At 42.4% G+C, this 20,473-nt stretch overlaps 1 protein-coding gene across 2 annotated transcripts in view; it reads left to right on the top strand.

Moving 5' to 3' along the window:
* The window catches only part of ATP2A2 (ATPase sarcoplasmic/endoplasmic reticulum Ca2+ transporting 2), a 43,469-nt gene extending 26,286 nt beyond the window's left edge, over positions 1–17,183 (top strand). Inside the window, exons 9-21 of one of the 2 annotated variants that reach the window (XM_085075485.1) lie at positions 1,341–1,429; positions 4,612–4,714; positions 5,241–5,372; positions 5,466–5,588; positions 5,775–5,993; positions 6,758–7,093; positions 7,330–7,550; positions 8,538–8,740; positions 8,901–8,986; positions 9,358–9,491; positions 10,468–10,585; positions 10,693–12,238; positions 16,076–17,183. In XM_085075485.1, the coding sequence (XP_084931611.1) occupies positions 1,341–1,429; positions 4,612–4,714; positions 5,241–5,372; positions 5,466–5,588; positions 5,775–5,993; positions 6,758–7,093; positions 7,330–7,550; positions 8,538–8,740; positions 8,901–8,986; positions 9,358–9,491; positions 10,468–10,585; positions 10,693–10,965 (2,037 nt within the window). In that variant the 3' untranslated portion in view covers positions 10,966–12,238; positions 16,076–17,183. The remainder of the gene's footprint in view (positions 1–1,340; positions 1,430–4,611; positions 4,715–5,240; positions 5,373–5,465; positions 5,589–5,774; positions 5,994–6,757; positions 7,094–7,329; positions 7,551–8,537; positions 8,741–8,900; positions 8,987–9,357; positions 9,492–10,467; positions 10,586–10,692; positions 12,239–16,075) is intronic. The other variant, XM_085075486.1, reaches the window with a different exon arrangement.
* The last annotated feature ends 3,290 nt before the right edge of the window (positions 17,184–20,473 follow it).

Below are 20,473 nucleotides of genomic sequence, written 5' to 3'. Positions count from 1 at the left end.
GCCCTGAGCACTTTATGCTCATGTGATTGATGGCTTTTTCTTCCTAATTGGTGGTTGACTTGTTCTACTTCCTTAAGTATCGTAGTATTTATACCTAAGAGACACAAAGCAGCTGCTCATCAGTATTCCAGAGGAGGTTACTTGCAGTAGAGTTGCATAACTGCCCTAGTCTTTGCAGGGATTTTTTCATCCTGCAGATGCCAAAAGCAGGAGGCTTCCTGGTTAACTCATCATTTAAGTTGTGTTTATTTAAAAGCTCAAAATGCTCTGCTCCTTATTTAGAGGGCTAAATGTTTTAGATGTTGTCCAGTGCAACATGGTTCCTTGCTAACCTCTGACAGCTGCAGAAAGAACATGAATTACAGTTTGCAAAGAGGTAGCAAAATTCTAATACCTATAGCAATAATATTGGACTGAATTTTGCGAGGATGCTTGTCTAAAACATAGGGCAGCAAAATGAGGGCAGAGGAGGATAAGTGGAAGAAGTTCCATTAGGATACACCATCAATTAGAAGTTATCTTCTCCAGTACCACTCCAGCAAGCCATGAAGAGTAAGACGGCTTCAGGCACTGTGTTTTTTATCTCCATTTTATCAGATGTGGTTCTGTCTGCAGCTTTCCTAGAAAGGAAACAGAGGGAAGACTGAGTTGTGGGTCTCTTAGAGCTACAACTGCATCCTTCAGATTGGTGTCTTGATTTGAAAGAATCATTCCACCAGTGCTAGAAGAGCACTTGAGTTGGCTGAATGCTTTAAGCTGCCAGTGTCCCATGTGGCAGAGTGACCTGTAACTAGAAAATCGGGGCAGAAAACACTTCCACTTAAGGCTGGTATTAAGGGAAACTGGCTATAGTCTGGTTCTTGCTAAAGCGTCACCTCTTAGATCTCAGCTTCTATTTGTGGATGCTTTTATTTTGAGTTTGGCAGGAATTGTCAGTGTCCAAGCTGCCCTGAGCTGCTTTTGACTGTTTCAAAGCAGAGGAATTAATTGATGGTTCATGAGAATTAATGTATTGGTGTGAAGCTTAGGAAGAGCTTGGATCTAGTGAGGATTGTCAGGTGGTGTGTGAATAGTCTTCCCAGCTGAAGTGTACACAGTTCCTGTGGTTTCCCAGATTCCCAGTGAGATCTGTAGGCTGAAGGGTTGTTTCCTGTACTTTGTGCTTCAGTGTATGGAGCTGTGCAAACATCTGTGGGATCGAAGTGCAGAGAATCAAGGTTTGTATGGTTTGTTTATTCAGCCTGAACTTGCCTCTCGTACCTGCTTGATTAAGGCCTGTTTAAATCTCTTGCATTAATTATTGTTCAAAGATAGTAACACTTCTAACTGTCTAATTTCAGATGTTTATCCTGGACAGAGTAGAAGGAGACAGCTGCTCTCTGAACGAATTTACTGTAACTGGTTCAACATATGCTCCCATGGGAGAAGTGTAAGTGTTCTGTTCAAGTTAAATATTTGTCTGTTTATGCATTCACTATTACTTTAGTCTAGAAAAGGGATGCATGTAATATTCAATAGTGATTGTTAATAAATGAAAGGTCAGCCAGTGAGAATGCACACTGAAGGGCTGGGGGGAAATAATTACCAAGAAAAGAAAGATAAATCATAGAAAAGTAAACCTTCATAAAACTGAATACGGTCTGCAGTATTACAATGTTCCCTTGATAATCTAAAAATTAATTAGGGGTAGAGAGGATTTATTTTATTGAAATCTTACTGGACTGAGATTAGCTATCTCAGTGCTTCTAAGTGAGGTTAACTTTTTTATTTAAAAGCTGGGTAAATCTGAAGAGGTGAGCATTTGCTAATCCATGAGCTTACTGTTTCCAATTTCACTGCCTCAGAGAACAGGGAAGTTGTTTTTTCTGAGGCATCTTCTGAATGTGTTGGAGTTACCTCGTAAATTGACTGTAAATTCCTGTCCCTGGCCCTCAGTAGTTTGTTGATGCATCTGTACTTGAGTTGATGTGTGTGTTTGTGTCAGCCTTTGCTATTTGAGCTGCTGTTAAACCCAGTCCTTTAGGAAAGGAATGAGGTTTGGTTTACTTTATCAGTTGCGAGTCTCTGCTAGTGAGGTAAGCGGTTCATCCTGACAACTTGAGGAATTTTTAGGACTCTGCTTCTTGAAGAAAAGCCTCTTTTTACTCTGTTGTTACAGCTCTTTTTACTTGGTCAGTCCTCCATGTATTTCATAATCTTACCAATTCAATTTTACTTGCAGAATAGAATTCTGTTAGGGATAAAATAGAATTTCATTTCAGTTATTGTAAACATTTCAGCGTTGTGCAGTTCTACACGTGTGCCTCTGACTCCTGCAATCTTGCCCATCTCAACAGTGATTATCTCTGTTTAATTTCCATAGCAGTTAAGACCCTGGTGTTCCCAGCAGCTGGAAATCTTAATTCCCCAGTTCTCTTTTTTGTTTCAAAGCTAATTGCTGTCAAAAGCTTACGCTCTCATTTCAGGAGAAGACATTTACTTAGGCAAGGTGACTCCAGACCTTGCAAAACTCCCAGCTATTGCACTTCAGATGGTCTCACAAGAGCTCCAGATAAACAAAATAATAAAATAGAGTGTGGTGACAGATGTGGGGGATAATGAGACAGACAGCAATGTTTGTTAATGTGCTGTTTTTACTTGCTGAAGTTGGTGGAATGTGAACAAGTGTGTTAAACTTGCTGCATTCATGGACACAAATGATTCTGAGAGAGGCAAATGGCTCAGAAAGGCTCTTAGTGGAGCATAAGGAAGCACAGCTCAACTCCAACCCTTAGGGCTGGCTTATTCCTGCATTTATGGGCAGCTTTTAAAGCAGTGGCTTTGGAGGGATTTTAAGTAAGGTGACTGACTTCACCTTGGATTGCAGACTGTCGCTGAAAATGAAGTTTGGGGAGGTTAAGAGGCAGTTAATCTGCCCCAGAGCAGGACCTGCTCCAGATATGAACCATTTCTGACAGGTGTTACTTGGTATTTCAGGCACTGTTGTCTTCCTCAGGAGATTCATTTTCATAACCATTAAGTGTTTTTACACTAAATCAGCAATTTTTCATTTACTCTTAAAATATTTGATACCCAAATCTCCCCTAAGATTCATTCAGAATATAAAATCACAAATATTTCATACTAAAAGCCCCCCAGATTTCATGCTGATTTATTTTCCAGGGATACTGGGAGATTGTCGAATTTTGGAGTAGTTTTGCCATGTCTCAGCACACTCAGTGCTTACTGCAAACTGAGAGCACAAACCCAACAATAATTAGGAACTGCAGTAAAAGCTGGCAGATTGCATTTGACCTTCAAATGAGTTCATCTTGAAAAACCTGAAGCTGTAAGGAAAAAAAAATTCCTTTATGATCCCAGCACCTTAGACTCTGCATTTGTCGTTCTTCAGAAATTGTTGATAAGAAACACAAAAACAAGGGTTATAAAAGACACACCCTGGTATAACAAGTTATGGATATTCCAATATGCTGTTCTTTGAGTTCAGAACAGGTGAAAATAGGAAGTTTTGGGTGGGATAGATGAGGTGACAACCTGAGAGCTGGACTTTAAAACCACAGCTTATAGCTGTAGGGTAATATACAAAATGAAACATTAAAAACATACTTGTTTGCTTAAGATTCATTTTGTTCTCGTGCTGTGTTACACAACACTGGAATTTGTTTGCAGTACCACAACTGAACAAAAGCTTACATAATGGGACATGTCATAGTCTGTGTTGTGAATTCTTACGGAGTAATGATCCACATCTTTCCACCATCAGACGTTTTTCTTCCCCTCCTTGGGAGCTTTAATAAAAGATGTTATATATTAGCTCTGTTTTTTAAATTTTGCTAGGGGGAAAATAACAGTATTGAACGCTGTCTTGGTTTTTTTATGCTTGCTATAGAAGTATGGGAATGTTCCAGAAAAGGAATCGGTTCACTCTTTCCAAATGTGAAAGAGGGAAGTTGCTTCTTACTTGAGATGTCAAAATGGTGCTTTACTTCAGGAAAATGTACCTTCCCACTCTCTCACGACTTGAGATATTAAGTGTGTATTGCTGCTAGAAAGGAGTTTTTCTTTTCTAGTGGAATTAGTCTTGTGAAATGATTTCCCTTTTCATGGCTTTAGGAGGCTCACATATAATACAGATCAATTTTTAGGAACTTAAAGAGGTGAAATCTGCTTTAATGCCTGGCCAGTGCATCCACTTCATGCATTGCAGTAAAGCTGCAGAATATTCAGCAGGAAGGAAGCTGAACTCATGAGGTGTCCAGCAATATCCTTCTCCTGCTAGGATCTGCACTCCAAGCCTGCACATGCTCAAATAGTGCTTTCCTGTGCCTCATCTCTGAGCCCTTTTCCATGACTGTCACTGGAGGAAGTGAGGTTTTGTCACTCAGGGAGTGATGCCATTGATGATCTTGTCATTCCATTCACGGCTCTCACCAAACTCCACAACTCCCCTGTATCAATCCTGCTCTTCTCAACAATTCCAACAGTTCCAAGTCCATAACTAATGAGCATTGTACTAAATGGAAATGCAGTAAAGAGGATAAAGAAGAGAAAAGATGAGATGCTAATACTAAATAACTAACTTCAATCTCCCCCTTTTCTTCCTCTGGAAAGGCATAAAGATGACAAACTCATTAAATGTAGCCAGTATGATGGTCTTGTGGAACTTGCAACGATCTGTGCACTCTGCAATGATTCCTCTTTGGATTACAATGAAGTAAGTTCATATCCTGGAACAGAGGAGAGTGTGGGAATGAGGATAAATGTTCTCATCTGTCTGTGTAATACCTTTGAGTGGTAAATCCCCTTCTAGTCAAGGGGGGAGAGTATTTAGGCCCTCTGAAGTATTAATTCTGAGAATTACTTGTTTGTTGAACACTGAGAACTAAATCCAGCAGCAAGTGTAATCTGTAATTTGGAGATCTCCTGGTGCTGCTTTCTTGCTTTGCCTTGCTGCCTTATGGTTACTACCAAGTCTCAAAATGTCTTAAATGCTTGATGGTAAAATACTGACATCTCTGTCTGCTGCTCTTGAGGGTGAAGGCTCCAAATTCCTACAAATCAAACTCCTCAAAGCTGCTCTTTAAAAATAGTTGTACTTGTTTCACAAGCCACATTAAATCTTGGTTTGTGGTTTTGGTTTTTTTTTTTTCCCCCTGTTGTGAAACTTGAGCTTTTGTCTCTGGTAGTTTCCAGGTGAGGTTTAAACTCCTGTGTTTTTGTTTGCTTTGTGTTAACTCAAGGCTAAGGGAGTTTATGAAAAGGTTGGTGAAGCCACGGAGACGGCACTGACGTGTCTGGTGGAGAAAATGAACGTGTTTGACACAGACCTGAAGGGACTTTCTAGAATCGAACGTGCAAACGCCTGCAACTCGGTGAGTCCCCTTTCATTGGGATTGTCTGGGGAGACAGCTCTGTAGTACAGATTATCTAAACACATTTTTATGCTTTTTTGTTTTTTTAATAAGGTGATAAAACAACTCATGAAGAAAGAATTCACTCTGGAATTCTCAAGAGACAGAAAGTCGATGTCTGTCTATTGTACTCCAAACAAACCAAGCCGCACGTCCATGAGCAAGATGTTTGTTAAGGTCAGTCCCTCACTTGAGCTAGTGGTGATGGGATGGCTGCAGAGTAGCACCATACTTAAAAATTATGCTACAACTAACTGCAGCTTGAAGTGGGAGCAAGGACTTTGGTAATTTAAGCAAATGTTGTAATGGAAAGGGATTTATTAAGCTAATTTGCTAAATTACTTTTTCTTTTTGCCTCTGCAGGGTGCTCCTGAAGGTGTGATTGACAGATGTACACATGTCCGTGTTGGAAATGCTAAAATACCTTTAACCTCGGGAATTAAGCAGAAAATAATGTCTGTCATTAGAGAATGGGGAACTGGCAGAGACACATTGCGTTGCTTGGCTCTGGCAACCCATGACAATCCTCCCAAAAAAGAGGAAATGAATCTGGAGGACTCCTCAAATTTCATCAACTATGAGGTAAGATTAGTAGCACTTCTCCCTCTCCCAAAATGAAGAATGGTGACTCCTTATGTTGGATTATTCCTTGAGGAAGTTAAGTCTGAGAATTTTCTCTTTCTGAGTATTTTTGATGTCAGCCACAATAGTTCCCCACATGTGTGGAGGAATGCTCAGTCTAAGAAGAGACTTTGTATTTTGGAAGAAACTGTTGATGGCAGGTAGACAGGCTGCTGCTGCTTGGCTAAAAGCACAAGAAGAAATCAGTTCAACAGTCCAAAAATTGTGTTGTGGTTTCAGCTTTAATGATTTTCCATTTGGCATTGCTCAACTGCAAAACCTTTTTGGGAATTTTGTGATGGAACATACCTGCTCTGGGAGTCAAGCTCTCTTCCCTGCCTCTGGGCTGTCAGCTGCAAGGGCTCAGTCCATGATTATCATCTTAGCTGCTCTGTAATTTTCCAATGAAATGTGTATCTGGTATTTAGGAGGAAGATAATAACAGTTGCATGAGTTTTTGGCTTGTGCTCTCTCTGCTCCTGGCACTGATGATACAAATAAAAGACTCAATGCTTGCAGGTTGAGTTTGCAAGGCTGGCAACTAGAGCATGTTTTAGCTAATAAAATGAGTGCATTTGAAGCAAAAGTTGGTAAGGTAGGACAATGAATGATCCCAAACGTCACAAAACAGAGAGATGTAACATGCAGGAAAAGCAATTATTTCACTGCTGCCAGATGAGAAATCTGCAGGACCTTGCCCTAAAACTCGGTGTATCTTGTTTCAGACCAACCTGACCTTTGTGGGCTGTGTGGGAATGCTGGATCCCCCGAGGATTGAAGTAGCTTCATCCATAAAGCTGTGCAGACAGGCTGGCATCAGAGTTATTATGATCACTGGTGACAACAAGGGCACAGCCGTAGCTATTTGCCGCCGCATTGGCATCTTTGTGGAAGATGAAGATGTTTCCACCAAAGCCTTCACTGGCAGGGAGTTTGATGAGCTCTCCCTTGCTGCCCAGAGAGATGCTTGTCACCATGCTCGGTGCTTTGCCCGTGTGGAGCCTTCCCACAAATCCAAAATTGTGGAGTTTCTTCAGTCGTTTGATGAGATCACAGCCATGGTAAGTAATGGAACTATTCTTTGGTTTGGAAGGCAAACTCTGTGTTTAAAGCCTGAATAGGCCTTCTCAGAGTAATTCCCCGTTCTGGAAAACACTTGCTTCCATGTTTCCCTGCACTTAGTGAGTTTTAAGGATCCAAAACTACACCCAGTGCAAAATTCTGTTCTGGATCTGTATGTTAATGCCATCTGTATGTTATTTGTTGATTCATTTCCAACCCTGAATTCTCATTTTAGACTGGTGATGGTGTCAATGATGCCCCTGCGTTGAAGAAAGCAGAAATTGGAATTGCCATGGGCTCTGGTACTGCAGTGGCCAAAACTGCTTCTGAAATGGTTTTAGCAGATGACAATTTCTCCACGATTGTAGCTGCTGTGGAAGAAGGACGTGCCATTTATAACAACATGAAACAGTTCATCCGATACCTGATCTCCTCCAATGTTGGGGAAGTTGTTTGGTAGGTTTAAATTTATTTTTTCTTTGAACTAGAGTAGTGATGATGGAGTCTTCCAGTGTTTCTCACTAAATCCAGAGGAGCAGGTTCTCCACGTAGTGGATCTCTGTGGAAGTTGCATGTTTCTGGCCTGGTCTTTGGTGAAGAACTGTAACTTCCCACGAAAGTTGCACATTGTGTTACAGAGAATATTCTAGCTCAGTAGGTAATGCTTTCCAATTATTTCTATAATAGCAATAATTCTCTAGAGAAGGAAAACCAAAACTCTAATCAAAAACAGTACAAGATCTGGAATTTCAGATAACACAGTCCCAGGCATAGCTTAGATGTTTGTTTAACCTCAAATTACAGGAACATGACTTGTGTTCCTCTGGGAGGAGTGGTGGTGACCCAGCACCACAGAATGCATTTTGGGTGACAGAATGTAAATACTGATCTCCTCTCAGTCCTTACATCAAAGCAGACTTTCTCCCAGAGTGGGATAAACCACAGCAATTGTCTTGCCTTGTTTCTTGTCAGCTCTAAGGCTGTCCTTACGGCTCTTGCTGCAGCCCCTATTTCTGTTCTATTTATTCACACAGGCTTGGTGCTGTGAAACTTACAGGCTCATTAAACTTCTGCAGGGGCTGGCAGTAATCTAGGGAAATTAAGCTTAGTCATTTGAGCTAAAATGTCTTTTAGGAAGTGGCTTGCAAGCCTTTATCCATGTATACATATATATTTACCTATGCAGACTAGTAGAGAGGGGAAAAAACAACCCTGAAGTGAAAATATTTCAATTTTTGAAGTTACCAGAAGAAGACAATGCTTCAAAGCTTACATGCCAGTGGTTAGTCTTTGCTCTTGGGTATGTGTTTAGTTTTCAGATTGTGAATATTCAGCTTGTGATCTTCAGTGGATAGGAGAGAACAGAAGTGCTGCTACAGGCTTAGGCTTAAACGTTACTGACATGCACAAGAATAAGCTTGTAACTGGTGGGTTTCTTTGTAGTATCTTCTTGACTGCTGCCCTGGGTTTTCCTGAAGCTCTAATTCCCGTTCAGCTGCTGTGGGTAAACCTTGTGACGGATGGTCTCCCTGCCACTGCCCTGGGCTTTAACCCTCCTGACCTTGATATCATGAATAAACCACCGCGCAACCCCAAAGAGCCCCTGATCAGTGGGTGGCTCTTCTTCCGTTACCTGGCTATTGGATGTAAGTACTAATGGCTTTTTTTTTCCCTTAAATAAGCTAAGACATGAATTACAATCTATTTTTTTTCAGTACTGGAAGTCTTGAGGCTGAAGTTCAAGTGTGGCGAGTGAGGTCTTGTCTTGGTTCACAATGCTGAGAAAAGCTCTTTGCTTTCTTTCAGGTTATGTTGGTGCTGCCACAGTGGGTGCTGCTGCTTGGTGGTTTATTGCTGCTGATGGTGGTCCAAGAGTTTCCTTTTACCAGCTGGTATTTGCTCAGTTTAATATCTTTGGGGGGAGAGGGGAGGTTCCTGCTGCTTTCATACTTGAAATGACTGTACAAACCTGGTAGGTTACGGGAATTTATATAATTAAATATTATCATGATTAATTAGTCTTGATAGTAAAGCTCAGAGGTGGGGTACCTGAGCTGCTAACAATTTGGATGACTAATTGTTGTCTTGTAAGTGAAAGCCTAAAGAGGATTTTTCTAAAGCAGGCAAAAGTTTATAAGTACTTTAGGATTTACAGTAGAAGCTTTTCTTTCTGTAATACTCACTGCTTTTTTTTCCTAGTTGCCTATTTTACATTTTAAAAGTTAACAAGCTGTGGAAGTGAGTTGACTCTGTTCTGTTCCAGAGCCATTTTCTGCAGTGCAAGGAGGACAATCCAGACTTCTTTGGGGTTGACTGTGTGGTGTTTGAGTCCCCATATCCGATGACAATGGCTCTCTCTGTGCTTGTCACCATAGAGATGTGCAATGCTCTCAACAGGTTCGTATGTCCCAACAGGAAATCCAAGCCTCTGCATAGCTTATCCAAAATCCTGCTTTTTGTGCAATTTGATCCTTGGTGGACAGCTCAGCTAGTGAAGAGTGAGTCACATTTCCCTTCTGAGTTCTGGTAGTGCAAACAAACTTGACTCTTAGATAACATTTGAGATCTCTTATCATAAGGTGTATTTTTAAGTCTGCCAATTTACTGTGGTATTTTATTAAGCACAAGCAACTGAAATATTTTCCATTATTTTTAATCTAAGCTTAATCAATCAGATTATCCCTCCTATGTTGGTATAAAGTGATATCAAGGAGAACTAAAATAAGAATGCTGAAGATACGGAAAATAGTTTTTCCTGCCCTAAGGGAGTGTGGGTTTAGCCAATTAATATTAGATTATAAATGGAAACCACTAAATAGCACAATGTCAAGGGTATTTTTCTTCAAATAGCTTAGAGGTCAGTTAATTTAAAAACAAATAAACTTGAAATACAAGTGTACTGGGGTAGTCCTACATAAAGATACTGCTCTACATCTGCTGCTCTGGATCTCAGCCTCTTCTCCAGTGCAGATGAGCAGGCTTAGAAGGTGCAAGTTCTTGACCCTCTGTCAGTCATTCAGTGAACTTCAGCAGAAATAGGTGAACTTGGGTCCCCAGTAGACTCAGGGGGATTCTGTCTTAGGCTGCCATGTCCACACTTCCTTTCCCTCCCATGGAGAGGATTTTGAGGTCATAGTGAATAGACTAGATCAGGAACAAGCACAACACATGAGACTTCCAAGAATAACTGTGAGGCTGATGGTGACTGCTTTGCTAAGCTGAATTCCAAGTCAGTTTGGAGTTGCAGCATCCATCTCAACCCTATCCTGGGCTGTTTCCTGCCTGGGATCCCTGTGCCTTGCCAGGCTGCTTTGCGGTTCTCAGAGTTTCCTGTTGGTGTTACAGTCACACTTGAGCCGTGTTTCTGTTGCAGCCTGTCAGAAAACCAGTCCCTGATGAGGATGCCCCCGTGGGAGAACATCTGGCTGGTGGGGGCCATTTGCTTGTCCATGTCCCTCCACTTCCTTATCCTTTATGTGGAACCACTGCCAGTAAGTGCTCCTGCCTTCCCCTCACCCCAGACTTACAGAGCAAACCCTTGTGGGGCTCAAGGCCAGGGCTGGAGGGGGAGCTTGGTAACCCTTGGCTTTTCTTGCAGATTATCTTCCAGATCACACCTCTGAACGTGACGCAGTGGCTGATGGTATTGAAAATCTCCCTCCCTGTCATTCTGCTGGATGAAACACTTAAATATGTGGCCCGTAACTACCTGGAACCTGGTAAAGATGATAGTGTGCGGCCTGCCACCAAACCCTGTGCTCTGTCAGCATGCACCGAAGGAGTTTCCTGGCCGTTTGTGTTCATTACTATGCCCCTGGTTATCTGGCTTTACAGCACAGACACTAACTTTAGTGATATGTTCTGGTCTTGACTGACATGGTGACGAGTTTTGCATTCAAAGGAGAAAAAAAAAAAAAAGTTTAACTTAATTTTTTTATTGTTTAGAGCAACTGTCTATTTCTGCTGAATTTTCACATGAACATATTTGCTGGTGATGGAGGTTTCATAATCTAGATTTTGGTTTTTTGCTTTTTCTGACTTCAGTGGGGGCAATATATTCCTCTTTTATACACAGTTAAAGTGTCCATTGACATGTACAGAGAACTAACACTATTTTATGCAAATATTTTTTTGTAGATGAAAAGCATGTACAGTGTTCTGTTCAATAGTCTATTCATCATGTAAAAAAAAAGTAAATTTTTTTTGAGCCAGCGGACACTATCAAACTAAATTGGCAGCAGATTTTAGGGAATGAATGTGTGTTGTCTAAAACTAAAAAAGCATGTAACTGTTCGTCTTCTGCATGATCATCCAAACTTAATTTGTCATAAAGTCAGGTTTTGTTCACGAGCAGAGCTTTCTGCACTGGGTAGAGAGTCCTGCTCCCTGGGTCAGGATTCCTTCTCAGTCCCCTCTTCCCTCACTCTCGGTTCTTGACTGTCCTTGTTTACACCACTTTCTGTATGAGGTATGCCTGATCTCGCTCGTGCAGAAAATACCATTCCAGGTGCAGCCTGCTGGGGTTCTTCCATACTCTCAACACACATAGGGTTGTTTTTTTTTTAAAGATTATTTATTTGTCTATTGTATTTTATTGTAACAGACCTTATTTTGCCAGTGTTGCCCATTATGCAGGGATAGGGAGGACTACTTCTGTCTCCTTAAATCTAAAGCCTTTTTAACACACACAATCTGTTTCAATTCAAATGAGGGTTTAAGTTGGGGTTTAATACCTTTTTTACACGTGTCAGAGCCTTTCTTATTTTTTTTTCCCCCTTTAAGATCAAAATTTGCAATGAGACCTGAAAAAATAACTTGCACTGCATAGCTAGAAATTGGATTTCCTACACTTAGGGCACTAATGCTCAGTTGTATACATGGAGTTACTCTGCTGGCCTGTTGTTAGCCTGACTTGAAGTAACAAGCTCGTGTGTGTTTTTTGTAAAATCTGTAAATAGCACATGACCAAATTGAACATATTGTATAGAACTATTTTTATTTTAATGTGGCACTAACCACCTTCATTATTACGGTAAATGTTAAAGCATGTTTTCAAATTCAGTCCTGTATCAACAATGTGTAAGTCATTAACAGTCCTAACTGTGGTGTTTTTCTCCAATGCCTTCCAACTTTCATCGACTAAAGTGAGTATTTTTCTTCCATTTCACCCTGCCAGTGGTGACTTGCTGTAAAATAGCATATGCTGTATACATGTTGAAGAATAAATAGTAATTTCCTTCATTCCCATGCTGTGTTTTGTCAAACTCTGCTGTGCTACATTATTATCACCACTTTAGACTCTTGTTTTGTGGTCTGAAGCTCAAATTACTGATTCCAAAGGCAAAGCACTTGCTTTTGGTTTAGTGTATTTTAGGGTCTTGTTTATAGCACCTGGGAGCCTTAGTGCCCCGAGGTCTTACAGCTTTTGGTCTTAAGTTTGAGATAAAATCAGACAAATCTGTAACTTAAGACCCTGACAGCTATTATCATGAATGTTTAGTGTCCAAAACTCTCTGGTACTCATGGTCAGGTGCTGGTTTACTCCAAAGCTTTTCCCTGCTCTGAAACAGGGGCTGCTCCTTGGAGCTGAGCGCCCTTCCCTCATCCCTGGTACCTGCAGTGCTGGAAGGGCAGGTGCTGCTCCTGGCAAAAACAGCTCATTATTTGTTACTTGCTATCTGAGAAGGCAAGAGATCAGTCTCAGCTTAACAGGGCAGTCTTTGAAACGTGCCCTGGGGTCACGGTGTCTGTAGAGCAGCAGGTGCTGTTATCTTGTGCTGGCTCAGTCTGCTTTAGTAACCAAATTCAAACAGCTTTGTGATCCCTCTTAGAGGGGAAGGATAGTTCCAGGCTCTGTTCTGTTGGTGCCAGCTGGAATCCAGAGAGCACACATAATTCTCTAGGTTGAAGCTCTCAAGTGGAGATGCTCTCTCAGAACACAGAGGCTCGATCAGGAATTCCACTGCATTGTGATACTTTGTTTATAGAGACTTTGACTTGTTTGAGTTGGTGCTGAAGTGGCTCAGAGGAGCTGACCTGATGATGTAGTAGGTGTGTTGCCAAACTGTGAGCATTCAAATCCCCCTGAATGCCCTTTTTTAGTGTGGAAGAGCCAAACTAAGGTTTTGCATTCCACAAAACCACTGGCCTGCACCGGCCCTTTGCTGTATCAATAACAAATGAGCAGCAAGAAAATAATTCCTGTTTCTTGAAGCAAAAAATAATAGTTCCTGTGATGTAGGATTCCTTGAGATCAAAGTATGTTACCAGTATGTTATTTGCTAGAAACAAATTAGCAGCTTAGTTCTGTGTGCTCCCACTGCTGTTGACAGACATTTCCAGGGCAGGAATGCCACTGAATCCTTGAACACGGGTTCTGCTGAACCTCAGAGGACCATGTTGGTGGCCTTTTTAAAGCCACCTGTCTGACTGCCACCATGAATAATTCTGCTCCTTGTTCAATCCTATTCCTGTCTTCTATGCCAAATAATCCTGCTATACACCCCCTTTTCCTCCCCCTTCAGAAGCTGAAGGGGAAAATGACTGTCACTAAGTAGAATTCAGTCTTCAACACCTTCTCTGTTGGATCTGTCAGTGTTGAAGATGAATCTTGCTGCTTGTCATGGATTTCCATAGACATCTGTGAGCTTGTTCTGCCACTGTCTCAGAGGCACTTGGGGTAGGGCCTTGTGTTCCTTGTGTTTGCCTTGAAAGCTGGATGAGTGGTGGGCAAATGGAGTGGGATACATCCCTGTAGGCTCCTGAGCTTGCAGGAACAGTCAGGTTTTATAAGGTGCTCCCACAGAGCCCAAGTAATCTTCATCTGCCATGTTTTTCTTCTATTTCTCCTGGTCTTGTCCAAGTTTTGCTGCAGAAATGGAGCAATAGGGTTCCCCAAGATCAGCAGTTGCAGATCTCAGGTTGGCTGGCAGCTGTGCTGTGCTTTCAGGACTTGTTTTCCAAGTGTAAATCCCAGCCTTGTCTGGTCTGGCCAAATGTTCAGACCTACCATGAGGTTCCTCCTGGGCAGTGAAGCATCCTGCCCTGGAATCACATCCTTGTGGTCCTAGAGCTGGAGTGCTGGATTTGGGCTTCAGCCCTGGCAGCTGAGCAGGCTGGGGGAGGCTGCAGGAGGAGCATAAGGCAGCTGAGGGCTTTTGTGTTATAGAAAGGACAGAACTACAGTGCAAAGTTTGTAATTTCTGCAGGAAATGTCTGAACTAAAGTGTTTATCCTTAGTTGTATAGATCCTGTCATCCTTCAGCCTCAGTCCTTTCAGCTGCAGAATCCAGGAAGGGAGGACTTTTCAGGACAGACTCATTTGCCAATATCTCAAAGTCAAAACTTCATTTGGCCCCAATTCTTTGGCCCCAGGTATTTCCTCCCTAACGTCCCCAGTGCTGGGGTTGAAGTAGGTAACTCCTGTTGAACCATGTTAGCCCTGAGAACATACAAACAGCAGCACTTAGTCACAAGTAGAACTAACTCAGAATTCCCCAGGCTTGATCTCCCACTCCATTCTTACAAAATAACTTCATATTTTTTGTTTCTCTTTGCTCCCATCTCACCAAGCTTTTTCATCTCTGCTGTTTTCTGGATTCCTTGGTGCCCTCACACATCACTGCTTATTCTCTACTGTGAGAGGGGTGTGTAAGACCAGGATCAATCGTGTGATTGATGCTGCCTTATGCTGGGAACACCAGGAAGGATATTGGCTTGTGCTGGGAACCCAGTGGGGTTTGGAATGAGAGCAGCTCCTCCTGAATCCCATGTTCTGTAGCAAGGAGGATGCTCAGGCAGCTGCAGTCATGCATTGAATTTTTAGCCAGGAGCTTTTGTCTTTGCAGTGCCTTGGGCTCTCTCTGCTTTCACGTGTGAGTGCTCCAAAGTGCTGAGCTACACAACAAGCTGCTCCTTCTTGCTGGCATCCGAGCAATAAAAATAGTTCATACTTGGTTTCCCAAAACATGATTGCAAACAAATGAGTATGAAAGAGGCTGCAGAAAAGCATTTCTACCAGTCTGTCAAAGTGCTCCGAGGCTTGTGTTGGTAGAGAGGCTGTTGGGGAGGTTCCTGGTACGAAACTGAGTTTTTAATCTGATGATAGAATGCAGTACAGCAGTGCCAGCCCGAGAACACAGCTCGAGCCCAGAGTTCATGGTAAACAGCCCAAAGGGGGCTGAATTTGCTGAGATGAAGGGAGGTAAAACCGATACAGAGTCGTCTGTCTCTTGCACCTGTCTTGTTTACTTTTTTGCACTTCTAACCATTAACTGTTTCCCTAATCTCTGCTAATTACATCCTTAATTGCATTAATATGCATTTTCAAATCTTAGCAGGAGAGCCCAAATTTTAGTGTTGAAGCAGTGTTTGGAAGAGCTTCCATGGAGCTGTAGGGACTCAGAGCAGTCTCTCCAGACACAAGGCTGACCTTACGCTGTGGTAGGGGTGAAGTACAGCAGGAGCTTTAGGACGTTGTACTCTACCCTTTGCCTACACATTAATCCGTGTAGTTTAATGACTTCTTCAAAGCTTTCCTACTGCTTCCCAGAACAAAGCTGCCTAACTTGGAAAAGGGACATTGTTAGGTCACTTTGGGGCCAAACTTGTCATAATGCCTCGACTTAAAAAAACAAGTGCGTAGCATGGAACTTGAAAGTAAAAATTCCAAAGAAGTGAGAATTGTCTGTTGACACTGGTCAGGCAGAGAAAGGCAAAAGCTAATTAAACATGTCTTAATTGTTTTTCACTGCAGTCTTGGGTAGGAAGTGCTGGCTCTACTGATAATCAAGGGAGCTGAGCCTTAATCCAGAGGATTCTGAGCTTCAAGAACAAAGTAACCTGAGAGTGTCCCTTCAATGACAGAGCAGCCAGTTACCAAACTTAACATTCTTTCTTCTGTCACTGTTGATCTTAGTCTTGCTTGTATAATGATACTTAACCTTTCATTAACTGATGCCTTTTCTTTCTTTCCTTTTCAGCAATACTGGAGTAATCGCTTCCTAAACAATTTTGCAGAAATGTAAGGTTGTTTTGTTGCGTGCATGTGTTTTTAGCAACACATCTACCAAAACTTCTGCATGTATCGTGTAAAGATTCTTTGCTTTCCCTAAAAACAAAACTCATTGTGTTCTCTGTGGAAGAAATGTGTGGTACCATTAGGACTTCATGATACAGATGTACAAACGTGCAATATAGCTTGCCAAGTCGGAACTCTCTCCAGAGAAGTTGGGTTTCTGTGCTGCATGGAGAAGAGTTTGGTTATCCTTGAACAAGAATTGCGGAGCTGTCAGCCAATTTCCATATTCCTGTATGTAAAATGTCAGTTTCTACAATGTACAATATCAGATAATGCATGCCTTGGGTTGTAGACGGATCTCTCTCTGTATTGTATCATCCAAACATCCTACTCCAACAGCTTCTGTACAATGCTCTCCTATTTATAAATCCATGGAAACGATTACAGATGAATGTTAAACCGTAAGCCTCCACTTCATAACGTTGGATTTTTTTAATCATCCGTGCAAAATCAACCTCTTTTGCACTGTAATGTAACTTATTTAAATCTAAGGCAGTAAGACAGATGTTGGTGCAATACAAAATATCGTGATGCATTTATCTAAAAAGCAACAACGACGTAGCCAGTTCCCACAGCTGCATGTGTGACCTTTAGAAGTTGTAAATAAGATCAATTGTCTATTGACATGCTGACAGTAAGGAGCATCACACCTAGTTTCATTTGTATCAGGTAAATAAATTTATTCTACAATACATACTCGGCGTGTTATTTGATGCACTTTGTTTCCTGCAGGTCCGTGCGTAGGCACTGCAGCGCGCTCTTATTTTAATGCCAGGATGACACTTTTTAGCACCAACACCATTGCAATCTTTCCTCCTAGAACTATGCAGATGCAGCTGCTCCTCGGCAGTATTGACCTCCTCGCTGGTGTGATTTCCTCTGTCCAGGGGCTTGTGTGTGTGTTTAAGGGACACTGTCAAGTACTTTGATCACTCAGTTTTTTTAAAATGCTCCATTGTTTGTAAAATCCCTCTGAGAAACGTAAAATAAACAATTCTTTCCCAACTACATCTTTATTTTTTTTGTCCTTTTCTGTTTTCTAAATTGCCCCAGCCTAAAGTAGCTCCTGGTCTCTTCCCTTTCCGTAGGCAAAAGGAAGATGAGCCAAATGTGTTTGCTCCAAACCACACCACGAGCATCCTGCTGGGAGTGCTTGGCAGTTTGGGCTCACTCCCTTCCCCAAACCAGGGGCTGTTCTGCCAAGAGCTCACAAAGCTGCTGCTGGGCAAGGCTAAAGCACTCCCAGGGTAAAAGCTGGATTTTCCAAATGTCCTGTAATGCTCTGCTCCAAAGCCCAAACACTAGATTTTGTTTGGAATAAGGGACAGCTTAGGAATGTGTTTTACATTAAATGTAATGCCTCTTAGCCTCCAGCCCCTGATAGCAGCACCCTGCTGGCAAACAGCATTATCCAAATGAGGTGACAGGTCTGAGACCCTTCAAACACAACAGTGAGAGGTTTAAAAATACAAGGGTGGAATTCCATGGTCCAGCAGATCTATAGGATGGTGGAGGGAGCAGGCTAGGAGCAGGCTAGCAGGATAGGAGCAGGCTGAGCTGCTGCTGGCTGCTTCCTACTATGGTAGTGCTGTGCTGGGCAGGCTGAGCTGTCAGAGCCCAGCTCTGCACTCTTATCTCCCACTGCAGCTCTTCCCACAGCCGGATTTAGAGCTGCTCCTTGGCACACAGCACAGCCCCTCGTGCTGCAGGGCTCCCTCAGTGCTTCACATGGACACCTGAGCTCGGCAGTGCAGGCATTTGGCCAGGGCAGGTGGGGGAAACCTTCACCTGAGCACATCTTCCCTTTCACAGCCTCGGCCTGGCTTCCATATGGAACCCAGCAAAGGGAACAGGGAGCATTTCTGAGAGCTCACTATCACTGTTGTACCAACGCACCCGTGTGGAACTTGTTCCTGCCAGCTGCTCTCCTGCCCCTTTTTCCTGCCTGTGGACATTGTTGTCCCCAGCAGTGGTGCCAAAAGCAAAGCCCAGCGATGATAGGAAGTCGTTATTCAGCTCCCAGCTCGTGCTGCTGTCACAGCGAGGTGCATTCCAAGGATGGTTCCAGCAGCTCCACGTTCAGACAGTGCTGAACAAACTCACACCAACTCACACCTTATTTTTAAACATTTCTTCAAGTGATGATCTGCAAGTTTAAGCAGAACAAGGCCCCCAGCTGGAGTTCAGCCATGTGAGGAGAACGTGATGCTCAGTGGGTTGCCAAGGTACAGTGCAAGAGTATGTGGTAAGAGATGCTGAAATAAACAGCTTTAACTTCCCCCTCCTCCTCCTCTCCCTGCAAACCCCCAGCTCTAAAGCATCACATGGATGAGCCCACTGACAGCACAGAGCAAAGAAACTGCTCCCCATAGCTCAAGTTATGAGGCATTGTAGAAATATTATACCAAACTCGAAATAGAAAGAGCAGGAAATATCCCTATTTTTACCTCAAGGTGAATTTGAGTATGATTAGAGCCCACATCCACCCCCAGGAGGGTGGGTGAGAAATGAGGGAAGCTCTGAGCACCTGAAGACGTCTTCTGAAAGATTTCATCCCAACAGTTAACCCACATGGTAGTGCAGAGAAGACTTTGGACATCAATTTATCAGACTCCAGGGATTTACCTAATCTATTTCCTCCCCAAATACTCAGTCTTTATATCTCTGCCTCCTCTTGGCCAGCTTCCAAAGGACACTTTAACCACCTAAGGCTATTTAATTTGAAATCATAGGTTTATACTGAGTTTAAGCCTTCCTAAGGTCACTACATGTAAGACCCATGGAGACTGCAGATTTGGGTTTTAAAAATACATTGGTTGTGGTATGTTTGCGTAACTTGCAATGACCCTGGCAGGCAGAGCCTTTGAGATTTTCTTACCACTGAGAGCTAAATGAGGGAAAAAGGCTTGCTGAATCAGAAATCCTGCCTGCTTCTGCCCTGGATGGATCAGTTTCCACATCACTGAGCTCCTGAAAAGCAAGGAGGGAAGAATCACCACACAAAGAGGCTTAATGAGGAAGACAGTTACTGAAAGGGGAAAAAAACAGTCCTAGTTAATCAAAAATCTCTCTATAATCAGCAGTAGCAGAAAAGAAGAAGCACCTCAATTCAATGGAGAACACTGACATTGGCCAGCAGTCCTCAGTCCCTCCTTCATCTCTGCCTCACAATTTCAGAATTCCCATGACCTGGAAATCAGAATTAGAAATATTGCCTGTATTTCAGGTGTTATCAGTACATGACAGGAGTAAATGTATTGTTTAGGCAATTTCTAACCACACCATGGATGTGTGATGCTTTTAGACTGGTGAATTCAGCCTTTTAGCCTTTGCCCAAATCTATGTACAATTTGAAGAAATTCTGTTCCTTTCCCACCACTTCTCATCTTTCCTGTCATAAAGTAGGAAAAGGATTAAAAGTTAATAATTAAATATGTGATTTAAACTCCAGGATTTCTGGCAAACAGGGGCACTCTACCCTTACCCAGCCCCACACCAGCACTTCAGACACACCAACACTTTACAGTACAACTGGATGGCAACAGATTTCTTGCCTTATGTCCAAACTATTTCACTTTCATCCCTGATTCAACACAGCCTGAACTTCAGTTCTTGGCTTTGTGATCCTTTCTTCTCGGGTGCAGAGCATGTGATTGAGGGAGGGAATGAGGTCAGCTGCTTATTAAGGGCTAATTGTTATATTCCCTGAACTAAATGCCTCTAACTGCATTGGAGAGTACCAGATCTCTGCAAAACCAGAGATCACATTCTAAAATTAAAGCACTAATGAAGGCTCATTAATAGGCAAGCAGGGTCCCTCTAGAATTCTGTAGTGAGGGCCAAATATAGCTCTCTATATAATCTCAACATGTACAGCACCATAAAGTTTCACAGTCACAGTGCAACTCTTAGCAAAGATGACACAAAGCTATGAAACCTCAACACACCAGGTACTCACCAGGCTTTATCTGCAGACTCTGCCAACTTCTCATTTTCAGTAAGGAACCAAGTTCTCAGAAAATAAAGCTGTGAGGGTGCAACTCTATTTTGGATAGCCATCTCGAGGTGTTCTTAGCTGTGCCTCAACTTGCTTGCTAAAGCTGCACCTAAACACTCATCTTGAGGTAGTATTAGCTTCCTGCCTGTTCTAGAAGCAGAGATTATCAGATTATCTACAAACATACTACAGAGTGGTTTTAATAGAACTGTGGTTCTCCAGTTTCCTGTTCTATGTAAATACTTCAGAGAAATGTGTGAGGCCAGTGGTTTCCACCTGCAATGAACAACCTATTTAAAGGAA

This window comes from Lichenostomus cassidix, chromosome 15 (genome assembly GCF_008360975.1).
Source record: "Lichenostomus cassidix isolate B80296 chromosome 15, HeHo_3.0, whole genome shotgun sequence".
In the NCBI taxonomy this organism is placed as follows: domain Eukaryota; kingdom Metazoa; phylum Chordata; class Aves; order Passeriformes; family Meliphagidae; genus Lichenostomus; species Lichenostomus cassidix.
Note: the sequence above shows the minus strand (reverse complement) of the source record. Positions and strands in the feature narration are given on the sequence as shown.